This window comes from Muscardinus avellanarius (genome assembly GCF_963383645.1).
Source record: "Muscardinus avellanarius genome assembly, chromosome: 5".
Classification (NCBI taxonomy): Eukaryota; Metazoa; Chordata; class Mammalia; order Rodentia; family Gliridae; genus Muscardinus; species Muscardinus avellanarius.
This window is the reverse complement of record NC_137790.1, coordinates 139359689-139384587: the sequence shown is the minus strand read 5'-3', so window position 1 is coordinate 139384587 and position 24899 is coordinate 139359689. Positions and strand designations below refer to the sequence as shown.

At 45.1% G+C, this 24899-nt stretch overlaps 1 protein-coding gene across 1 annotated transcript in view; it reads left to right on the top strand.

Moving 5' to 3' along the window:
* Positions 1-24899, top strand: part of LOC308263639 (collagen alpha-4(VI) chain-like) — a gene marked incomplete at both ends in the record, with an annotated part of 92593 nt that overhangs the window by 24358 nt on the left and 43336 nt on the right. Inside the window, 11 exons of the mRNA XM_080696624.1 lie at positions 1327-1956; positions 6070-6615; positions 6963-7517; positions 12830-13164; positions 15053-15131; positions 17121-17266; positions 17419-17511; positions 18506-18544; positions 19653-19706; positions 22156-22227; positions 23461-23487. Of these exons, the coding sequence (XP_080552750.1) occupies positions 1327-1956; positions 6070-6615; positions 6963-7517; positions 12830-13164; positions 15053-15131; positions 17121-17266; positions 17419-17511; positions 18506-18544; positions 19653-19706; positions 22156-22227; positions 23461-23487 (2576 nt within the window). The remainder of the gene's footprint in view (positions 1-1326; positions 1957-6069; positions 6616-6962; positions 7518-12829; positions 13165-15052; positions 15132-17120; positions 17267-17418; positions 17512-18505; positions 18545-19652; positions 19707-22155; positions 22228-23460; positions 23488-24899) is intronic.

The following is a 24899-nucleotide window of genomic DNA, read 5'->3' as shown; positions in this document are numbered from 1 at the left end:
CTGGCCGCAGATGTGGCACAGTGGATTTCTTCCATTAAGCGCTGTCTTCCAAATATGGAGGGAGGTGCTCGGTCCTGGTGGGAGTTTATACTCTCTCCTCCATTTGAGACAGGCTGATGGAGAGAGATTTATTTCTTATTTTTTGTGCTACTGGGGATTGCACCTAGGGATGTTCTACTTCTGAGCTACACGCCAGGCCCTTCTTATTCATTCTTATTTTTGTGGTGCTGGGGATGGAACCCAGGGGGCATTCTACCTCCGAGTTATACCTCCAGCCCTATTTTTTATTTCTTATTTAGCAGGGGCTCACTAAATTGCAGAGGGCCTCACTAAGTAGCTGAGGCTGGCTGCGAACCTGTGATCCTCCTGTCTCAGCCTCCCAAGCACTGGGATTACAAGCGTGGGCCATCACAAGCAGCTTTATTTGTTCTTTTGAAACAGTGTCTCTCACTAAGTTGCTGAGGCTGGTTCTGAACCTGTGATTCTTCTCTCTCAGCCTCCCAAGTACTGAGATTCCAATCATGCACCACCACATGGAGGAGGTTCTTTTATAAATGAAACAGCTAGCCCAATATTTAGACAAGGACTTTTCATAGGAACCAGCAACATTTCACATTGTCTTTGTTAAAACAACACAAGAAAGATGTACCGATTAGTCACAACTTATTATGTTCATCTTTTATCCAGAAGAAGAAGAAAGTCATTATATGGAGGAGGTGTCAGGCCTATCAAAGAGAATTTGACTCAGCATCTCTTGAAACTAGACAAATGAAGGAAAAAATGGGTCAAGAATGAGATGCTGCTGGGTGTGATGGTGCACACCTGGGAGGCTGAGACAGGAGGACCACAGGTTCAGAGCCAGCCTCCACAATGTAGTGAGGCTCTCAGCAACCTAGTGAGACCTTGTTTCCAAACAGAGATAAAATCAGGCTTCGGGTGCAGCTTGAAGGTAGAATGCCTCTAGGTTCAATCTCCAGTACCCCCCCCCCCACAAAAAAAGTCAGATGCGCCTCAGATACTGAGATAAACTGATTTTAAAGCACTGCATCATAAATACTTATTTCTTTACATATTATGCAGGTGATGGGAATCCTTCCTTGTGAGAATCTTGAGGGAGGCACGAGCCCTGTGAGGTTCTTTGACTTTCACTATATTCTGAAATGTGCAGATAGAAGTTAGTCTAATACAATGTATTACAACTTGTAATGCTGGAGTTGTTATTGTAGCATAGAGAATGTATCATGATCATAGCTTTTACATATGGGCATTGTCCCCATTACTCTGTTCTCAGGCTAAAACACTTCTTTCTGTTTTGTTTGTTGACAGCATGTCCGACTGCCGTCCGGGCTGACCTAGTATTCCTCGTTGAGGAGTTTAGCAGGGCAAGGCAACCCAATTTCCAACAAACTGTCCATTTCCTGAAGACCACCGTCAGCTCTCTCAGTGTGAGTCCTCGCACTGTGAGGATCGGCTTGGTCTTTTACAGCGAGCACCCACGACATGAATTTTCCCTGGATACATATCAGAATTCAGCCCAGATCTTGGAGCATTTAGACAAATTAGCCTACCGGGGAGGAAGGGGAGGGACGAAGACCGGAGCTGCTTTGGACTTCCTGAGAAGCCGAGTTTTCAGCCAGGGAAAGGGCCTCGGGGCCCCACACAGAGTGCTGCAGGTGGCCGTGGTCATCACGGATGGTTTCGCTCAGGACAACGTGTCCAGACCCGCGTCTCAGCTCCGCAGGGCGGGGGTGACCGTCTACGCGGTGGGCACCCAGCGTGCCGCAGAGGGTAGGAACCTGGAGAAGATGGCGACGTATCCTCTCTGGAAGCATGCCATCCCCCTGGAATCCTTCCTGCAGCTCTCTATTGTGCGAAAAAGACTGAAAAACCAGCTCTGCCCTGAGATGGTGGGCAGAGGGGTTTCCATCACTGGGCTGGGCCAGACCCTGCAGGAAGGTAGGAGGGCCTTTTCCACATCCCATCTCTTCTCCTCTGAAAGTCCTTACCCTCCTTCTTCCATAAACCTACCTCTCTGTCTCCCGCAAGAGGAAAAAAATTCTAGAGCCAATTAAAAATCCCAGTACCTGGGAGGCTATGACAGAAGGATTGCAGGTTTGAGACCAACCTTGGTGACTTAGTGAGACCATCAATAACTTAGTGAGATCCTATTTCAAAACAAAACAAAACAAAAATTAAGAAAAGGTCTGGGGATGTAGCTCAAAGGTAGAATGTCTCTAGGTTCCATCCCCAGCACTTTCAACCCCCAAAGTAAACATTTTATCTTTTCCTATTTTATTCTTTATCTCTTCTAACGAAAAAAATATGCACATTTTTATAGTAGAAACCCCGAAGAACTGAATATGGATTGGTATTTGCTGATCTTGTGGTATAGGCCGAAGTTTCTTTGAGTACTGGACTTCTGTGTGTTTTCTTCATAAGCCAACCAATAGTCTCTTGCCTACAATTTCTGTTTTCAGTTCTTTTAAGGTGGGGAGAGACTTTAGCCACTCTGAAACAGTCCAAGTACAGAAGTCCTTGTAGATATTTTTTGTGGTAAAAATTTTTTTGTGGGGCTACACCCCAGCCCTATTTTTTATTCTTTATTTTGAAATAGAGTATCACTGAGTTGCAAAGGGCCTCACTAAGTAGCTGAGGCTGTCCTAGAACAGCGATCCTCCTGCCTCGGCCTCCCAAATGCTGGGATTATAAGCGTGCACCACCACGGCTGGCAGTCCTTATAGATATTTATGGTCTCAAGCAGTCTATCTTTCATAGTACTATCTAGCATGCCAGCATTAAGAAACATCAATAATTTGTCTGTATTTTCTCCTTTTCTTTTTTGAGGTACTGAGGGTGGAACCCAGGGGCCTTCTACCTCCGGGCTACACTCCCAGACCTGTTTTATACTTTATTTGGAAACAGGGTCTCATTAAGTTGCTGAGAGCCTCACTCATTAGCTGGAGCTGGCCACGAGCCACAATCCTCCTGTCTCAGCCTCCCAAGTGCTGAGATTACAAGCGTGCGCCACCACGCCCAGCTGTATTATTTTCGAAACAGTGAATCTGGTATTCATAGGTGCAGTAAACCTCTTTTTGTCACACACATCCTACTGATTTGCACGATGTTTGATTAATTATACAATTATAACAAAACTGTCATTTTCAGGCTGGGAACAAATCTACTTCACTGTGGGAAGCTTGTTTTCCCGAGTGAAGCAGACTATGGACACTTGGCGCTTCTTGAGGACATCGCCGGCGTTTTAAGATACAGGGAGGACAGCAATTTATCTGACGAGCTCGTTAAGCAGAGGCTGGTTAGGAGACTTTCTACTACGTATGCAGTTTAAAATGGAACAAAACAGAAAAGCATCCTGGACTGACAGCACCTACATCCTGAACCCCCAAACGCGCCACATACTGGCTGTTAGAAAAATCTTCCTGTCTGTCAACAGGTCTATTTTTGTTCACCTGTGTTAGTTTTTTTTTTTTAGATTCAAATTAGAATTGTAGATTTAAATTAGAATCATTGAAATATAGGTGCTTGCCTTAAATATTCAAGACTGTGATTATATCTTCAGGGAGAGGAAATCACTGAGTTTTTTTTTTTTTTTTTTTTAAACACCAACGAACACTGAATGATCTTGTACTTCTTGATTTCTGGTCCTGAGTCTAGAAATACGGAATATATAAATACATTTCTTTTTTTTGTGGCACTGGGAATTGAACCCCAGGGCATTTTGCTTCTGAGTTCCATTATTTCTATTGGAAACAGGGTCTCTCTAGGTTGATGAGAGTCTCACTGCTTGCTGAGGCTGCCCTCGAACCTGCGATCCTCCTGTCTCAGCCTCCCAAGTCCTGGGATGACAGGCGCGCGCCCCGCTCACGGCTCTGTAAACCAGTCTTTAGTTACCCTTCTCTGTTCTGGGAATGAGAAGCAAAGCTGTTCAAGATGGAATTTCATTTCCTTGTACGCTCCTTGTGTTTATTCTTTAGGGAGGAAAGAGGAAAGGAACTGACACACAGTGCACACGGTAGAGAGTTGGTTTCTTTCTCAGACTACACAGCAGCTCAGAAAAACTTTATCAGGAAAACTGGCCTGAAGTCTAGAAGGCTTAGGAGTGGGGGACTTAGAGATAAAGCTAAGCGTTGCTGATTTCACTAGAATCCTGTCCTGGGTGACCGTAAGAGCCACAATATCTACCATTTATTGGTCATTTGGTATTTACATATATGACACTCTGCTAAGCCCAGCATGAGTGTAACAGATGTGGATACTCAGCTGTATCCCGATGGTAAGAAATATTCTCTCTTTCCTTCCTCCCTACCCCCAAAAGCTCCTCATTTGTCAAGTCTAGCAAAAATGTGTAGTGCAGGCAATATTCAGGGCCCTCAGCTCTTCCGGATGGTGCGTGATGTGGCGGGGCTTGCTGGGCCACTGCTCCGTGAGGCTGGCTGGAGACACCCCTTCCTGCACCGAGGTCCTGCACTCAGACTTCAGGTCCGGCTCTCTTTCTCCACAATTCTCTCTCCATTCTCCAAGATTTAACAATTTACCACAGGGGGCAAGACAAAGCCTCTCTGTAGCCCTCTAAGCCACATAAGCCACATTCTTCTTTAACATGTGATCCTCTAGGGCAGGGTTGAAAGATGAAATATAGGATGTCTAGCCAAATTCAAATTTCATTCAAATAGCTGGGTATGGTGGCGCACGCTTGTAATCCCAGCATTCGGGAGGCTGAGACCGGAGGATCGCAGTTTGTGGACAGCCTGAGCTATTTAGTGAGGCCCTTTGCAACCCAGTGAGACCCTGTTTTAAAATAAAGAATAAAGAATTGGGCTGCAGGTGTCTCTCAGTGTTAGAATGTCCCCGGGTTCCATCTCCAGTACCGCCAAAAAAAAGTTTTTTTTATTCAGATAAATGGAAGTCTTTTTTTTTTTGGTGTATTGCCTGGACCTCGGTCCTCTCAAGAGAAGGCTGGGGCGGGGGGGGGGGGGAGCCCAGCTCCCACCTCAAATAACTTCCCTCCCGCCAGGAGACATGAATAGCTGTTTAGTCTTTCCTATAATTCATGACGTAAGGCTGGCGGGTTTCACTGAAAGGAACCAAGAGAAGAACGTGCCTCATTTTTTCTGAGGAATCTGTTAGATTTTATTCTATTTTATTTTATTTTATTTTATTTTTTGGTGGTACTGGGGGTGGAACCCAGAGGCTTTCTACCTCCAGGCTATACTCCCAGACTTTTTTTATATTTTATTTGGAAACAGGGTCTCACTAAGTTGCTGAGAGCCTCACTAAGTAGCTGAGGCTGGCTTCAAACCTGTGCGATCCTCCTGTCTCAGCCTCCCAAGTGCGGGGATTACAAGCGTGTGCCACCACGCCCGGCAATCCGTTAGGTTTTAAAAGATTAAATGCTGAGCCAGGTGCAGTGGCGCATGCCTGTAATCCCAGTACTTAGGAGGCTGAGACAGGAGGATCATGGGTTCGTGGACAGCCTAAGCTACTTAGTGAGGCCTTCTGCAACTTAGTGAGACCCTGTTTCAAAAAAATAAGGCTGGAGGTGTAGCTCAGTGGTAGAATGCCCCTGAGTTCAATCCTCAGTACCAAAAAAAAAAAAAAAAAAAAAAAGAAAGAAAAAGAAAAAATAGAAAGAAAAAGAAAAAGGACAGAAGGCATAGTTCCATGGTAGAATGCTTCTGGGTTCAGTTCCCAGTACTACAAACATACACAAATCCAGCCAGGATGATTTTTAACCCTGAAATTCTAATTCTCAAGCTCTGTCGTGTTTACATAATTTTACTTAAGCCTGACGACAAGCCTCTGGAGTAGATGTTAAGATCTCTGCTTGACAGACGAGGAAAGTCAGATTCGGAGGCGCCGGACCTGCTGGCAAAGTCTAGGAGCCCTTTGAAGTCTAGGCCTTAACACCAAGTGACTCGTTTAAGTAAGGCGTACTTAAAGCTGAAAGTTTTAAATTAGTTTTAATCTAGCTAATTAAGTTTCAGGAAGTACACTGTCTTTCCTGTGCAGTTAACAAGTGCAGCCTGGATGCTGTTTCTTCCCACTGCCCAGATTGTACGCACATCCAGCAGGCAGACATCTACTTCCTCATCGACGGCTCCGGCAGCGTCTACCCTGACGATTTTCTCGAGATGAAGGTGTTCATGAAGGCGGTGGTCATGATGTTCCAGATTGGGCCCGACCGAGTCCGGTTTGGAGTCATTCAGTACTCAGACCATATTCAAAGTAAATTTACCCTCAGCCAGTACACCAGTGTGGCAGAGCTGACGGCAGCCATTGATGCCATCCAGCAGGGCGGCGGTGGGACCAGCACCGGGGAGGCTTTGGGCAACATGACCGGGGTCTTTGCGGACACGGCCCGGGGCCACGTTGCCCGGTATCTTATAGTGGTCACCGACGGTGAGTCCTCAGACCCCGTGTCTGCGGCTGCGGAGAGGCTTCGGCGTGATGGTGTCATCCTTTTGGCCATTGGAGTCAGAGATGCTAACACGACAGAGCTTCGGGAGATCGCAGAAGACAAGGTGTATTTTGTATACGAGTTTGATTCCTTGAGGGCCATCCGAGAAGAAATAGTCCGGGACATCTGCTCCTCAGAGGGTAAGACGTTTTACTTTCTTCCAAGTAAGTATTTGTCTAGCCTACTAGAACGGGCTTCTTTCTCTACATGTACACACTAATTGGCAAGGGAATATTGGATGGACTCAAATACACTCACCTGGCAGAAACCAAGCTGGTAAAGTCTCCTCTCTTCACCCCATACCTGTGTCTCACTCAAGACTCTTCTGTGCCGAGTTGCAGAAAATGCACTTGGTTGACTTCCTCTTTCACTCTCTTGAAAAATACGTCCATGGTAAATATATTATAAGTTCCTGCTCCCGGGAACTCGTAATTCGTTGGTTTCAGACCCTGAATGCATGTCCTTCTCTGCCCCCTCTTCCCCCCAGCCTGTAGGAAGAGGAAAGCTGACGTTATCTTCCTGGTAGATGGTTCTGAATCCATCTCCCCAGAAGACTTCGAGAAGATGAAGAAGTTCATGGAGAGAATGGTGACCCAGTCGAACATCGGCGCTGCTGAGGTTCAGATTGGCCTCTTGCAGTTCAGCTCAGAGCCCCAGGAGGAATTCAGGCTCAACCAGTACTCCTCTAAGGCGGACATTCTCAGCGCCATCTTGGTTGTCCAGCAGATGAACGACGGCACCCGCACCGGGAAAGCCTTGCATTTCACTCTGCCTTTCTTCGACAGTTCAAGAGGAGGGAGACCCAGCGTCCCTCAGTATTTGGTCGTGATCACTGACGGGGTCTCCCAGGATGACGTAGCCCTTCCAGCCCAGGCCCTCCGGGACAGAAACATCACTATTTTTGCCATCGGGGTGGGACAAGCCAAACATTCCCAGCTCTTGGAGATGACCAACGATCAGGGCAAAGTGTTCTACGGAGGAAAGTTTGAATCTCTGCAGAATCTGGAGAAAGAAATTCTTCAGGAGGTCTGCAGCCCACAGGGTGAGTGAAGGAGAAATTATTCCATCCACAAACTATTCTCGGTGTCAGGGACCCTGTTGGCGCGCTTAATGGTACAGAACTTGGATCATCCTGGCCAGGCAGGGAGAGGATGGGAAGATGACTCCCTGAGTCCCGGAAAGCTGCCCCTGACCTTCTTCTGGGAATATGTGGAATCATTCCCAGGCCTTCTGGTCTTCTTGAAAGACCCGAACCTTCTCATAACTCTGTCTCCACAATTCTTACAGATCTTTCCTTTATTTCTTGTGGCACAGGCAAAACCAAACTGGAATGTTTGAACACAACCCACAGAAAGGTTTAGGCATATTTGTTAAGGAGATAGGAGCATAGAATGGTATCCGTTACAGAGTCTCTTACGAAACAGGGCATAATCGACACAACTGTAATCCTGATACATGGGAGGTCGAGACAGGAGGATTGCAGGTTCAAGGCCAGCCTCAGCAACTTAGCGAGACCCTCGGCAACTTGGGAGGACCCTATTCCAAAATAAAAAATAAAAAGGGCTGGGGCGAGGGTATAGCTCAGAGGTAGAATGTCCCTGGGTTCACTCCCTAGTTAAAAAAAAGTCTTTTAAGAAATAGAACACACTAAGTTTACTTTTATTGTTAAATTGGTTTTTATTGGCGTATTGTAATTACACATCCTAGATTCATAGCGATACATTGATACAGGCACACAGCATCACTTGGTCCGTTTCCCTCCCCACCCCTCACACCCCGTCCACCATAACAAGATATTCATAGTGATGAACTCATATGCGCCCGTAACGTAATTTGCTCTATCTCCCTCCCGAGCCTCGCGCTTCCCTCCCCTCCTACCTCCCCCAGCACCCTTCCTCCACTCTCGGGTCTCTCTCCATTCCCTGAAATCCCTTTTCTTTCCTATTTTCTCTCTAGCGTCTACATAGGAGAGAAGACAGAGCCCTCGCTCTTCTGAGGCTGGCCGGCCTCACTTAGCCTGATGCTGTGCAGTTCTGTCCACTCCCCCCAAAGGAAACATCTTTGTTCTTTATGGCCGAGTAAAACTCCCCCGGACAGTTTTATGCGGTCGCAGGGGCATCTCTCTTCTACACGGCCAAGGCGATTCGCAACCCCTTTTTACTTCGTAAGCTTTCCTCCCAGGCAGCGGTGCCGTTCCTCCTCCTGCCTGGCCGGCTCTGCTTTTCTGCTTTCTTTCCCTGAGTTGTCTTTCAGGGGCGATGGACGCCGAGCCGGCTTCCTGGGAGGTTTCCTCTCCCGCCCACATGGGATGAGCCTCGAGAGCAAGCCACGCTGTTGGAATGGCCGGCCTTCAAATAGTGTGCTCGGTGGGCGCGTCGGGGTCTGTTTCAAGGGCTTCCATATGTTGAAACCTCGAATCTTCACACTGTGGCATAGATACTATTTAAAAAATGAGGAAGAAAACCAAGTCATAGAAAAACCTGATTACTTGGCCCAAGTGAATAGCAGAACTGAGATTTCCAGTCGAGGCAGTCTGGTTCTGTGTGTTAAATATCGCACTACAGTGCCTTTTGGTATGGGATCATAGAACATAAGAGGGCCTTTCCAACATAAACGTGTGCTCAGAGCACCTAGGGATCTTGTTAAAATGCATATTTTTGGGTAGAGGGTATTGGGAATTGAACCCAGGGCATTCTACCTTGGAGCTACACTCTCAGGCTTTTCATTTATTTTATTTTTTCTTTTGAAACAGCGTTTTGCTAGGTTGCTGAGGCCCTCCCTAAGTTGCTGAGGCTGGCCTCAAACCTGGGATCCTCTTGTTTCAGTTTTCCAAGTATTGGGATTCCAGGCCTGGGCCATCATAGCCAGGCTAAAGGTGAAGTCTTTATGCAGTATGTCAGGGATAGTAGTCTGCATTTCTGACATATTGCCCAGCTAAAGTAGATCTTGCAGGACGCTCAGAATACACAGACAGACAGACAGACATGCACACAGAATCTGTGCCATAGTGTAGTATCATGTACTGAAGAGTAAACAGCCACAGGATGGTGTAGCGAGCGCAGCGCTGTGTAATCAAGCACCGCATAGCACAGAGTCCTGTACAAGAGCGTGCAGCGGAACCCGAGGGGCCCAGTATTCCGGCAAAAGATACTAGGCACATAGGAGGTCACTTTACTATTTTTTTTTTTTTTTTGCCTATAAGCATATGCATGTTTAATTGAATTTGGGAGTTTCTGATCTTTTGTGCTGAGAAGAGGGGACCGCATGGCCGCTCACCTCCATGCACTTTACCCTATGCTTCTTGACAAAGGCCTGCCGCCTCACCCTTCTCCGGGGAAGTAGAATGTGGCTTTTTTTCTTCCTTTTTTTTTATTTATCAGTACTGGGGATGGAACCTAGGGGCATTCTACCTCCAAGCTACACCCCCAGTCCTATTTTTTAGTTTTTTTTTTTATATTTTGAAACAGGGTCGCACTGAGTTGCAAAAGGCCTCGCTAAGTAGCTGAGGCTGTCCACAAAGCGCGATCCTCCCATCTCTGCCACCCACCTACCAAACTTTTAAAGTCACATTTTTTTTGGTGGTACTGGGGACTGAACCCAGGGCAATCTATCTCCAGGCCGCACCCCCAGTCCATTTTATTTTGAACTGGTCTCGCTATGCTCTGGTGTACTGGCCTCCAACCCTGACCCTTCTGTTTTTTCTTTCCAAGTTTTGGGATGGCAGGTGGGTGCCACCAAGCCAGGCTGGAAGTCCAGTTTTATATATTAAAGAAATATCATTGCTCACACTTTTTTTTATAGTAGTGAATCTATAAATGATAAAAATGCATGTTTGTAATTATTTTTTAAATAGGCGTGGGTTACGGGCTTGCCTTCGGTAACTAGTTGAGGTTGTCTAGGTGTCTCAGCCCCACTCTTTGTTTTTATTGCAGGTGGGCGTTAGCTTGGGGGAGTAGGAAGAGGTACAGGATTCCTGCGTCTCTTTTCGGTTCATTGCACACCGTATAGTAAATTAGGATTTGTGTTTATCTCCGGCGTTGTCCTTAACATTTCCGATGAAATTGCTTTAATGATGGCTGAAACCTAATTAGCTACAGAATTAAGGAATCACAAAGCAGAAAAAGACCTTAGAGGTAACCTGCCAGGCTTCAACCCTCCCCATTGGCAGGAGAGAAGCCGCTGCTTGCACTTGTCAATTGTAGAATAGAGGCAGCTGCAAATGTTCTCGGGGAAAATGTAAATTAGAAATGTAATTGGACTCGTATGCCCTGCCGGCAACAGGAAATTCATCTTTTTTGACAATGGGTCTAATATAGGAATGGGATTTGCATGCATGAAGAAAGCGCTTTTCTGTGAATTTGAACAAGAGATTTAAGAAGCAGAATTAAAAGTCTGCTGTTTATATGGCAGAAGGAGAGGAAAGCACTTTCTGTCCCTGTAGTTTTGAGAACACATCTGACTGAATGGAGTATGGTCGTCGGGGGATTGAAAACTCCTGGCTCAGCCCTGGCTCACAGGCCTTGGGAAACTTTGAGCTTCTGTCTGTGACCTTTTTCCCTGGTGAAGGGTCTACCACATGTGCATTTCCCCCAGATCTGCACTTTTGTTTTTTACTGATTCTGAGTCAGATATTTCAACTGGATAGTCCTAAGTTATTTATTTATTTTTTTTTGTCCAGCTGTAATGAGTAGTAGTGGCCTTTTATAGTTGATAAGTTATATAAGTTATATTTAATTTATTCATATAGATCCTATAATGTTGAAATTGAGTTGGGGGTTGCAAAGGAGGCGAACACCAGCCAAGTTATTAAAGGCCTCTTTAATTAAACTGGCACCTTTGGGCGAGGTCCGCAGCCGTGGGGGAAAGGACCAGGCAGCAGAGTCACCAGCAGAGAGGAAGAGAGGGTATTAATGTAGCCCGGGTCTTTGGGTGGGGCTAGCGGCATGAGAATGCCAGTCTTCTTGCAACATCTGGAGTCTCGTGGCATCCGGAATCTTCCCTGCGATGTCTGAAGTCTCACTATACCTGGAGTCTCACGATCTCTGGAGTCTCGCAACATCTCTGCTCTGGCTCCCAGGGTTCCGCCTCCTGTCCCGTGAGGGGAGCGGGAGGGACCCGACCTATCAGATCCTAACCCAGATGTGTCTATAGACCATCAACCTTTGCATCCTCATTAGAATTTTTGTGGATGGCCTTAATGTACACCTGAGATCAGACCTTTAAATCCTAGATAAATCCTTCCCAGGAGGGCTTCAAACATTTCAGACAGAAGAAGCAAAAAAATGGAGAGGATAATTCAGTCCTGATATTTCCTTTTTCTTTTATTTATTTATTTTTTGTGGCACTGGGGATTGAACCCGGGGCTATTCTACCTCTGAGCTACAACCCAAGCCCTATTTTATTTTGAAGCAGGGTCTCACTAGATTGATGAGCATCTCACTATTTGCTGAGGCTGTCCTCGAATCTGCGATCCTCCTGTCTCAGCCTTTCAAGTACTGGGATTACAAGTGTGCGCCACCACATCTGGCTCCGTCTTGGCAGTTTCTAAGGTACTCCTACCACCCTCCCCCAAGGTAGAGGTACGGGCAGTAGATAAGAAAGATAATTTCCAACGGAGGAGGAAATAGTTACAAATATCGCTGAAGGAGACTCAGAGGTCTCACTTACAGCCACGTCTTTACTCATTGGCCACACGTTTAATGAGCATCTGTCTGAGGCAATAGGAAAATTAGATGATGTAGCACTTTACTCCGTGGTTGGTAGGTGGAGGTCAAGCAAGGTCACAACAGACATGTGGGGGCATTTAATACTTTACCTTGAGGAGGTGGGTTCAAGGATCCGAGAGTGCTTGGGATTGGGTAGCGCGGGCCCTTGAACTTCCTGAAGAACTTATTAGTATCAGTATTAGTAGTGCTGGGGATTGAAACTAGGGGCATTCTATCTCTGAGCTACACCTCCAGCTCAATTTTATCTTTTATTTTGAAGCAGTTTCACTAAGTTGCAGAGGACCTCATCAAGTTGCTGAGGCTGGCTGTGCACCTGTGATCCTCCTGTCTCAGCTTCCCAAGTACTGGGATTACAAGTGTATACCACCACACCTGGCTGAAGAACTTGTATGTTAACTAGACCAGGGTGGGAGAATGGGAACATACTTTAGGCAACAGATATGCAATCTGCAGGGATAAAGACATGAAGCAGTATATATTGTATCAGTTAGCTTTGACTGTGTAACAAAACAATCTCCCAAATGTAACCATTATTTAGCTCATACTTCTGTGGGTTTCTGGGGATTCTTCTGTTGGTATTATCTGCAGCTGTAGATGACTAATTTTATGTTCTTCTCCATCTTCAAAGGATGCACCATGGATCTGTCTGTTGGAATTGATCTCTCTGCTCCCTCCAGGCAAGTTCAGCGGAAGCTTCAGAAGTTGCTGCCAGAGCTGATGAAGCAGTTGGCCTCCCTGTCCAACGTCAGCTGTGGTGCTCCTGGTCAGATCAACCCCAGGTTCTGCTACATGCTTCCCGGCTCAGATGGCCGGCTTAGCTTTGATTCTGGCTTTCAGGAATACAATGATGAGACCATCCAGAAGTTCTTGGCTCATCAGGCTGGCAAAAGCAACCAGATGGATGCAGACTTTCTGCAGTCCCTGGGAGATAACGCTATCCAACTCTCTTCTGCAAAAGTGAAGGTAATTACAAACCAAGGAGCCCTGCTCTAGAGCCCTCAGGCAGGGAGCGTGGGAAGGGCTCTTGTAACCGAGGCCGACTGACTGCTCTGCACAGAGGAAGACAATCATGTTCTCTCCTATTAAGAACCAATACGAGGGGCTGGGATGTAGCTCAGTGGTGTGGCACTCTGGGTTCGATCCCCAGTTCCAAAAAAGACCAAAAAAAAAAAAAAAAAACCCAACCCTTTAAGAACCAATACAAGAAGCATTTTCACTTAATCAACAAGTATTTATTAAGCCCAGGCTCTGTGCTGCAGAATGCCAGTGGGAAAGAAAGACTAAGGTCCCTGCCCTCAAATTGCCAGATTCTTCTAGGGCATAAATTCATTCCAAAGGCAGCATGCAGGGTGGTTCAGGACTTCTTAATTTCTGGTGGTCACTCATAGCTATTTAGAGTTGGACCACTATCTTTTTTTTTTTTTTTTTTTTTGCAGTACTGGAGATGGGATCCAGGGGCATTCTACCTCCGAGCTACACCCCAGCACTTTTTATTTTTATTTTTTATTTTGAAACAGGGTCTCACTACGTTGCAAGGAGTCTCACTAAGTAGCTGAGGCTGGCTGAAAACCTGTGATACCTCCTATCTCAGCCTCCCAAGTACTGGGATTACAAGTGTACGCCACCACACCTGGCTAACATTTTGGTACACACACACACACACACACACACACACACACACACACACACATATATATTTTTTACTGGGGTTCCTGGAAACCCTCTACCTCCGGTTACACTCCCAGACCTATTTTATATTTTTATTTGGAAACAGGGTCTCTTAAGCCAGCGAGGCTGGCTTTGAACCTGTGCGATTTTCCTGTCTCTACCTCCCAAGCATGGGGATTACAAGTGTGTGCCACCACGCCCGGCTTCATTCTGTTTTGTTTTTTGGTGGTACTGGGGTTCCTGGAATCTCTTCTACCTCCGGGCTACACTCCCAGACCTATTTTTATACTTTTTTATTTGGAAACAGGTTCTCTTAAGCCAGTACGGCTGGCTTTGAATCTGCACGATCCTCCTGTCTCCGCCTCCCAAGCACAGGGATTACAAGTGTGCGCCACCACATCCAGCTTCGTTTTTGGTATTTTTGAGTTGTTAAAAATTAATATTATAAAACAATTTTGGGAAGATATTATTAAACGAACAGTTAAAGCTAGTCCAGATCTCCCCCCACCCAGGGAAAAGAGGAAAGTGGAAATAAAGATAAATTTGTAATAAAAGCTGAGCGTGGTGGCACACACTTGTAATCCTGGTACTTGGGAGGCTGAGACAGGAGGATCACAGGTTCGGGGCCAGCCTCAGCAACTTAATGAGGCCCTGTTTCAAAATAAAATATAAAATAGGCTCCAAGGGTATCTCAAAGGCAGAGTGCTCCTGTGTTTAATCCCCTGTAGCCCCCCCCCCCCAAGATATGTGTAATAAAGTAACAAAAGAATTGGTAAAAGGAAGAAAGTGAAAAAATCTGGGCACTATGAGGAAAGTTCAGCCTTGTATCTTTTCTTTTCCTCCAGTACTGGGGATGGAACCTAGGGGCATTCTCCCTCTGAACTACACCCCAAGCCCATTTTTTTATTCTTTATTTTAACAGGGTCTACTGAGTTGCAAAGGGCCTCACTAAGGAGCTGAGGCTGTCTGTGAACCGCGATCCTCCTGTCTCAGCCTCCCAAGTGCTGGGACTCCAAGCGTGCGCCCGCACGCCCGGCGCAGCCTTGTATCTTGAAGACTGTGTACTTACAGCATCTGTGTTCTCCTCCCCCTGCCCTGTTCCCTTCCTGCTCTCTTTCAATTACTCCTGCTGCCTCCCCTCCCCCTCTCTGTCCTCCCTCTACCCTTTCCCCATAAACAACAGGTCCTTGTAGTGTTTACAGATGGCCTGGACGATGATTTAGAGAGACTGAAGGCAGCCTCGGAGCTTCTCCGCCACAGAGGTAAGCGCGGACCTGCCCAGCGTGGCTCTTCAGCTCAGTGGCTGGGTCGTGAAGCCACCCAGGTGCTGGCCCAGCCAGGCGGAGCTCAGTTCCAAGAGGCATCTCCCACACCGGGGATCTCTCTGCCTAAGACGGAGTTGGCCAATCAACCAGCCTGGCATCTGCTTGCTTTTTTTTTTTTTTTTGGTACTGGGTATTGAACCCAGAGACATCCTACATCCGTTCTACACCGCCAGCCCTTTTATTTTTTCTTTTGAAAGAGAGCCCTCTGTTTCAGGTTGCTGAGCGTTTCCCTATCTTGCTGAGGCTGGTCTTGAACCTATGATCCTCCTATTTCAGCCTCCCGGGATTGCAAGTGTGCTCCATCATGCCTGGCTCTGGTATCTGTTTTATCTAAAGCTGGCCCCTGCTCTTTGGTAAAGATTAATATTATAATCTTTCCTCTGAATGCCCCTACTTCTTCCTCCTTCCCCATCTCCAAGGGCAGTACACTTGTCTGTGCAGCACGTTTGTAAAATTAGAAGGTAGAGCCAGGCGTGCATGGTGGTGCGTGCCTTTAATCCCTGTACTTGGGAGGCTGAGGTAGGAGGATCGCAGGTTGGAGGAAGTCTCAGCAATTGACTCGAATCAATTTAGCAATACCCTGTTTCCAAATAAATAAAAATCAGGTTGGAGGTGTAGTTTGAAGGTAGAATGCCTCTGGGTTCAATCCCCAGAACCACACACAAAAAAAAAAAGAAAGAAAGAGAGAAAGAAAGAAAGAAAGAAAGAAAGAAAGAAAGAAAGAAAGAAAGAAAGAAAAAAAAAACCAAGGTGGGCTGGGTGATTGCAAACCTGTGTCTGAGTTTTGGCACCAAGAAAGTTCAGTGCACACGAGCGCCCCCTGCTGGACGTCCTCGACAGCACAGTGCACATCACGGCCTCTGGCGGTTCCCATTTAGTGTTACATGACGGCTCTAAAGTCAACTCAGAATGAACACCTAGCTCCTTAACTGAAGCGCCTCCACCCTTCTCCTCCTTGGTAGAGTACATTCAATGTATTCTGCTGGGGAGGAGTTTTCCCAGGTCAGAGATGTGCCGGAATGTTTTGTAATGATAATTTGCTTCTGCTGAATTTACCTTGTATGTTAATCTTGGGGCTTCAAGTTCTTTGTAGCTTTTCTGGATGGGATTTGTAAGTAGGTAACAAGAGACTGCAAACTTTGCTTACATGTCAGATCAGCAGTTCCAATTCATTGTCAATAATTTATTTTTAAGGAAGAATTAACACTATGCAGTCGGGTGTGTTGGTGTACCCCGAAGTCTCAGTACTTGACAGGCTGAGACAGGAGAATTCCAGGTTCACGGCCAGCCTCAGCAACTTAGAGAGGCCCTCTGAAATTTATTGAGATCCTCAGTGTTCTGGTCAGCATTCCTGCAGCTATACTCTAAAGACTTGAGAACATAACTTAGAGGAAACAAGATTTATTTTCTTATGGTTTTGGGTTCAGTCCATGTGAGGCTGGAGACCAAAAATCGCAGGCCTGGCGGCAGGAGGCAGGGAGAGAGAACACGTGGGCTGCACTCCTCACATTATGGCGGCTGCAAACAAGACAGAGAGAGGGGGAGGAGGAACCAGATACAACCCCAAGGCCACATCCCCCAGGACCCACCTCCAGCCGCACTCTATTGACCGGGTCACCACCACCCAGGCAAATCCAATGGGTTTATCCGCTGCTGGGATTACAACCCTCATGTCTCAATGACATCGCTCCAGGCATTACTAAATGAGCTCTTTAGGGGACTTTCATATCTAACTGTAACAGTAACTTAGTGAGACTCTGTTTCAAAATAAAAAAGAAATTAGGGTTGAACACCTCTAGGCTCAACCTCCAGTCCTGCCATGTCCCCTCCAAAAAAGACAGATGGGATTAAATGAATATCTGGGGCTGAGACAAAGACCATTCAAAGGGCGTGTGCCTATATCTTCTACCCGTTGGTATTTTGAAGGACTGTCTGGACTCCTACTCATCGGCCTGGAAGGAGTGGATAAGTTAGAAGAACTCCAGGAGCTGGAGTTTGGCCGAGGATTTGCATATAGGCAACCTCTGAGCACGACCCTAGAGTCCCTCCCAAGCATCGTACTGAAGCAACTCGTAAGTCCGTTTTAAACACCATCGTTCCCTAGGTCTTGATAATTATAACAATTTAGGAAACTTTGAGGGCATTTTATCTCTTCGGTGTGCAACGTGATACAGGCAAACAGAGAGGGGGAAAATAACAGGTGTGATGTGGATTCTGTTTGCAGGACACAGTTGTAGAAAGAATGTGCTGTGACATTTATGCCAAGTGTGTTGGAGAAGACGGGTACAGAGGCGATCATGGGAGTCCTGGGACCAAGGTGAGGATGTGGACATGGGATGCGGATGGGGGAGGAGATGGCGTTTCAGCATCTCAACACACCAGGCCCCATGTTATGTATTTTACAACTTCCTTCCTTCCTTCCTTCCTTCCTTCCTTCCTTCCTTCCTTCCTTCCTTCCTTCCTTCCTTCTTGTTGGTGCTGTGAATGGCGGGTTCCATTGTGGTACACTGTACTTACATAAGAACATAACTTGATCACCTTTGCTCCCGAGTTCCTCCCTTCCCCTCCCCTCCTTCCTCCTGGTCTCCTTTGTCTGCTCTCATGGCCTCCCTTCCACTTTCACGGTGTCTCTTTTTTGTGTTATATTCCTCTAGCTTCCACATATGAGAGAGAAAACACACAATATTTTTCTCTCTGAATCTGGCTTATTTTGATCAAAACTATGGTCTCCGGTTCCACTCACTTTTCTGCAAATGACATAATCCACTCCTTTTTAATGACAAACTCTGAGTTTACCCTCTTAACACATTTTAGAGATTCCTGGTATTTTGTATATACGAAATTGAGGCTCAGAGCGGGACATACTTTACCCAAATTATGCAGTCAGGAGGAGACGTTTGGGATTTAAACCCTCATTTCTAACTGACTCTGTGTCTTCTGTTCTTTCTACCATACTGTGTTGCCTGGTTTTCTGTGTGTGGTTCTGGAAATTGAACACATGCCACGGCATGCAAGCAAAGTCAAAGATTTACCACTGCATAGAAATTTTCATTTACCTACCAGATATTCACTTGTCCAATGTCATAGTCTTTACAGTCACAGATACTTCTTTTCCTCATATCTAACATTCTTTTCTATAGCATTAAAGTCTGAGGAAAGGTACAGTGGGTTGTTTCATGTAGGAGTTAATTTACATCTCTGTTAACTCTGGGTCAGTTGATAGGAAAATTGCTACTTAATACTTGCGAGGGAGAGTATGTCATTAGAAATGGTCCTCAGGTGTCCAGGTGGGCAAGGCCCCTTTCTTATAGGAATACATCAAAGATGGGGACATGGTCACAAATCCACAGGTGAGGTTGGCTTGGTGCCATATTTTCACATGTGTCTTTGGACGATTTTCCATGAGGCTGTTGGAATGAGCCTGCCAGCTCTGTACATCAACCTTATTAACTTCTCTGTAAAATACACAAGTCCTTTTTTTGTTATTTCGTTGTTTCAAATTTTGCTTATACTATCTGTCCAGAAGATCAGGTTTGTACTTGTGTTTTAAAATATACTTTTATTGGTTGATTGTAATTATAATCATAATGAGGTATAGTGTGATAGGAACAGACAGACCCATAAACCTTGGTGTGTTTCCCTTGAATTAATTTCTGAAAAGTAAACTGTACTTATGTCTTAGCATTATTTTTTTTTAATGTTAGATTGGGGAATCAGAAAATCAAGTTTTGAAACCTCTTGACAAGTGTTCTTGGCAGCTCAGTGACGGCCAAAGGCCAAAGGAAGGAATGTTTTGAACTTTGTTAGCATCTTCCTGTTTGTTAGAATCCAGTGGTTGGTCGTGTTGACTTTTGTATCTTTGTGGAGCATAAATTAATATGGCTCACAAATCTTACTGACCAGTTTTAGTCTAAATAAGCAAACATGGCTCTAAAATGGCAAGCCAACTTCCTTGAGAGGCTACGGTTTGTGTGTTTAGGTTGGAAGAAGTGAAAAAAGAAAGACTAAACAGCGGAGTCACAGAAATAAATAACCATTTCTCATACACTAAGTAACTGATGCTATCTAAAACAAAGCCAAAGGCTGCTTTTACGATAATGATTTTCCTTAATCTTTTAAATAGAAACTACTGTTTTAAATAGAAACTAGTGTTGAATTTTTATACTAGACTAGCTTAAGAAAGCATTTTGAGAATAATAAATAATAATAATAATAATAATAATAATAATTTTATGTCCCAACTAATAAGACAAACAGGCATTCATGCTTTCTTTCTAACACAAGTCCGAAATCTTAGTCCCTCTCTATCTCTACGTGTTGTTTCTGGCATCTAGTCGATTCTCAATGAGAGATCAATTCAGTGAGACGGCATCTTTTAAGTTACAGTTTGTATCTCACGTAGACTTGAGAAGTGAAGACTTCAGAGTCTAAGTTGTTTATTTTATGTTCTTGTCTTAGGGAGAGAAGGGTTTTGATGGCTTACCTGGTCATCCTGGAGAAGAAGGTGAATATGTAAGTACTGGATATTCTTTTTTTTATAGGTTACGTTATCTTTATTGTTTACTTTATTTCATTTGTGATCAGTGTGTTTTTAATTACACATCAATAGGGATCAGCATGACTTTTCAGTACATCCACACAGTGTGCACTGACCAAATACAGCTTCCTTTTATGTCCCCTGAATCTTGTTTTATTTTTCTTTTTAAGTATATGGTAAAAAATGTGTCAAGTATTAGCAATCCTGAATTGCTCTTCAGTTTTGAAAGTTTTTCTCATCTATATCATTTAAGTTGACTTAAAATAGCTCTATAAAATAACCAGTTACTATTACCAATGCCAGACATACCGATTTTTTTGCTTATTTATTTATTTATTTATTTATTTATTTATTATTGGTGCATTGTAGTCATACATCTTAATGGGATAAAAGACTTGTGGAGACATACATGCACATATTACCCAATTAGCCCTTACCTGATTTTTTTTTTTTTGGTGGTACTGGGGTTCCTGGAAACCCTTCTCCCTCCGGGATACACTCCCAGAAACCCCTTTTATATTTTTATTTGGAAACAGGGTCTCTTAAGCCAGTGAGGCTGGCTTTGAACCTGCGCAGTCCTCCTGTCTCTGCCTCCCAAGTGCAGGGATTACAAGCGTGCGCCACCACGCCCGACTCAGGGGACACTCTTTATCTAACTCTAACACTTGTTAAGGTCCTATAAAAAAATCTTTTTCTTGCCAGGACTTTTTTCCTCATGATATCTTGCTGTCGACTCTAATATAACACAGTGTGCCTGGCTTGTGAAGCATTTCCCATTCCGTATCTCAGGTGACCAACGTACAGTCCTCTGAGATGGCCAGAATCAGTGTTGTCTAGGTCATTTATAGGCAGGGACGTTGTGCTTCACAGAGGCGCAGCAGGCAGCAGGCTGGCGGGGCCCAGGGCCTTCCCGCTGGACGCAGGATGGCTCTCACTTTGCCAAGGGCCTTTACACTCTCCTGGGCAGCCTTTGTACTATCCAACCTCGTGAAGTCTCAATTAGATGTCACAAAAGTGGATTTGCTTCCGATGAAAGCTCAGGGGTTGTGTGATATTTTCTCATTCGTGTTTTATCAATTTGGCAAAAAGCATGATGTCCACCATTCCCTTCCCTAGCCAATACCTGGATGAAGAGATTCTATTCATGCCAGGAGTGGTGACATACACTTGTAATCCCAGCATTTGGGAGGCTGAGACAGGAGGATCGTGGTTCTTAGACAGCCTCAGCTACTTAGTGAGGCCCTTTGCAACTCAGTGAGACCCTGTTTCAAATAAAGAATATTAAAAAATAGGGCTGGAGGTGTAGCTTGGAGGTAGAATGCCCCTGGGTTCCATCCCCAGTACTGCAAAAAAAAAAAAAAAAAAAAAAAGAAAGAAAAAGGTTCTATTCATTAATATAATTCCCTGGGTCATTCCCTAAATCCTGATTGGATGTCTGTTGGATACATGACAACAGGTTTGGGGCTGGAAACCCAGAGGTAATAAGAATGAGATATTGCTCTTGTCTTCATGAAGGTCACAATATAGCATAGATTCTAATATATATAGTTGAGTATATTATATTTATAACAAATATTTATTAACATTTACATAATTTTTCTATTTATATAATAAACCATTATATTATATAATTTTAGTATCATATTTATATATTATGCACCATATATCATATTTACATAAAATAACCATAATTATTTAATAAACAAATTATCTAATTATGTATGATAAATATAACAAATCATTACATTTACATAATAAATTTATAAATAAATTATATTATAAATTATTTTTTATATCACATAATATATCTATCTACAAATATTATAAATAACATTATACAATATGTTATATAATAATATAATAGGCAAATGATAAATATATAGCATATAATATGCTATATTCACATATTTTTATATTATATTTTTATATAAATAAATTTCACCATGGTACATGTCAAATTGACTCCCCTAAATGCTACGAGGACACTGAGGGCAGCGGGGTGGGCTATAAAAGGAGCCTCTCGGGAGAAGAGGAGGCAGATGAGCTACGTTTTAGGAATGGCAAGGACTTCACCTAGAAGATAAACATTTAAGTCACGAGTTATTCTTGGTGGGGCTGCAAGAAAACACCCAGTTTCAGATGTCTGATGGAAATGCTCATACGTGTCTGGTTAATTTGAGTTCTGGAGCTTGCCCAGGCAGCCTGAGTTAGCGGGAGGTACAGGCGGTTCGGGTTTCTGTGGTGTGGGGGCCTCAGTGTGGCGGGATGATGAATGGACAGTCCGGTCAGGTCTCTGGAGATGCGCGGGCAGCGGGAAGGACCACGTCACACCTTGGCCTTTTCATCCTCATCCCTGCTGGTTTGCCGCGGCTGGGCGGTGGCAGAGGCGGCTGCGGGACTGTCTTTGTGTGTCTTTATTCACAGGGAGGAAGAGGCCCCCGGGGGCTTCCTGGACTCCGAGGTGAGGAAGGATGTCCAGGTGTGAGGGGACCTAAGGTGCGTGCAGCCTCGAGTAGTGGGATCCTTCCCCTTTTGTGGTTCCCCCTTGAGTACAAGAAGTCTCGATTCTTTAGTGTAGCTCAGGCTCCTCCTTAGGCTGAGGCTTTCCCAGAAGTAAAGGCTGGGAGAGGAATCAACGTGGGCAGTTTAATGGGAGGGGAATTCTGCCAACAAGACAGGGAAGCAGGAGGCGACCTCAAAGGGCACACCGTCAGCTGCATTACCGCCGCCAGCAGGGACAGGGTTTCCCACGCTAGGGCTAGGGCCGAGGGAGCTGGGTGGTGAGCACCAGAACCCGTCCGACTGATCCAGCAGGATGTAAGTCCCCAGCGCTTTTGGCCTGTCCTGCTGGTGGCTAGAGCACGCTCTGGTCCCGGGGAAAAACTCCAGGAAAGAGCTGAGGGTGCTTGTGGGTGCACTGGTCAAACCCAGCCCCCAATTATCTACCTCTCCACCTCTCCACTTCCCCAAACTTAAGTAATAAGGCCATTTCTTTTGAAAAGTCCACAGATGAGGGAACATATGTTACCTGCTTTTCTGTGTCTGATTTTTCCCCCACTTAACTTACTGTTTTCCAATTCAACCCACTTTACTGCAAATGACAGGATTTCTTTCTTCTTTTTTATTGGTACTGGGGATTGAACCCAGGAACATTCTACCACTGAGCTACACCCCCAGCCCTTTTTATTTTTATTTAGTTATTTTTTATATTTTTGGTGGTACTGGGGATGGAACCCAGGGGCCCTCTACCTCTGGGCTACACTCCCAGACCTATTTTATATTTTATTTGGAGACAGGGTCTCTTAAGCCAGCTGAGGCTGGCTTCGAACCTGCACGATCCTCCTGTCTCAGCCTCCCAAGCGTGGGGATGACAAGCGTGCGCCACCACGCCCGGCTTAGCTCTTTTTATTTTGAAACAGGGTCTCACTAAGTTACCACATGATGGCCTTGAAATTGCAATCGTCCCGTCTCAGTCCCCCAAGTCCCCCAGATTACAGGCTCGTGCCACTGTGCCCGGCTATTTCTTTCTTCTTCTTCATGGCTGAGTAACTTTGTGTATATACATTACATTTTCTGTATTAGTTTTTCACTGCTATTGTGACTAGTGCTGCAGTCAGCATGGACACACAGGTGTCTCTTTGTCATACTGATTTAATTTCCCTGGGTTGTCTATCCAGCTTATTTGCTTTTTATACCCAGCTCATTTGCTTTTGTTTTTTCTCCCTTTAGGGAGTCAGAGGATTTCTAGGAGAACAGGTAGGTAATCTCTTTTCTTTCACTGGGTAGCACTTTCTTTGGGAAACAGCACTGAGCCCAACTCCTTTTCCTCTGCATGAGTGAGGTCAGGCTCAAAACTTTTACACAAGGGAGGGGGATCAGATCTTATTACCAGCTAAACTACCTCGCTCATATTAGAGTGACTATTTCGTAAGACACGTATTTCAGCTTTAAGGCAGTGATGTAGAGGATTCTTTTCAACTCTTACTTACTCCGTGAGAATGAGCCAACATATTCATTACATGGCATTTATGTTGGTAACACGGTGTGGCGGAATCCAAGGTGTCCTGGGGGCGGGGGGTCAGGTCAAGGTGGGTGTTGGATGAGGGCGGGGCATTAGGCCAAGGTTGGTGGAAACAGAGTTGCAACAAGAAGGAAATGATTTTGTAGATTCAGAACCAAAATACCTTTCGCTCATTCATCCACTCAAAAAATGCTTCTTACATACCCGTGGTGTTCCCCCATCACATCATCCTAGGGGGTGGTCCCCAGAATGCTAAGAAGTCAGGTAAGGGGTTGTAGGGTTTCCCTAGCCACACCTCTGGCACTTCTCACTTGTTTCCTATGGCCCGTGGCAAATGCGTCCGTAACTCTAGTCCAAGAGTGTGGCACACTTGTGGCCATGTGACGACTCAGCTCAATTTTTGACTTAAAAATTTTACCTGAAACTTGATTTTCTTGTGCGGACAGTAGGAAACCAGTTATTCCACACTGCATAAAATGGGTATTACTTTGTGTGGAGAATTCTGCTTTATAATGAATATGCTCATTTTTGTGCTGAGATGGGTTTGTTAAATAAAGAGCCCGTCATTTAAAAGCAATGGCGGACTGATGAGATGCTCTGATGTAGCCACCCTGTCAGAAGTTTGATCACCAGGGTAGCCTTGGTTTTTCAGTTTTCTTTTCTTTTTAAAAATCTCTCTTCCCAATGCACACACACAGACACACACCCATTTAATCTCTCCTTTATCTGTGATCTTCCTAGTTTCCACTATATAAATTAACACAGGCACATTTGCCAGTCTTTTAAAATCAAAGCATGTCAAGGGCAGAAGGACTGTTTTTAGCAGGTGACCACCAGTGGTGGGAAGATAGTGGGCACTGTGAGGTCTGGCCACGAGCTCATGGTGGAGGAGGCCTGGGAACAAAGGAACAAAGAGAGAGAAATGCCCCTGACCACTGCCCTGCCTGAGGTGACCTGGCCACTAGCCACCAACCAGCAGCCACATGGCCACTCCTGAACCCATCCCTTCCGTGCCTCATACAAGTCCTCCAGCCTGTAAGGGGGTGGGCTTCGGACTCTGGGCACTCTCCCTGGTCAGATGTCTCCTTCCAGCTTTTATTCCCTTTCCCTGCCATTGGGCTGTGTTTTCTTTGCCCCATATACTCCA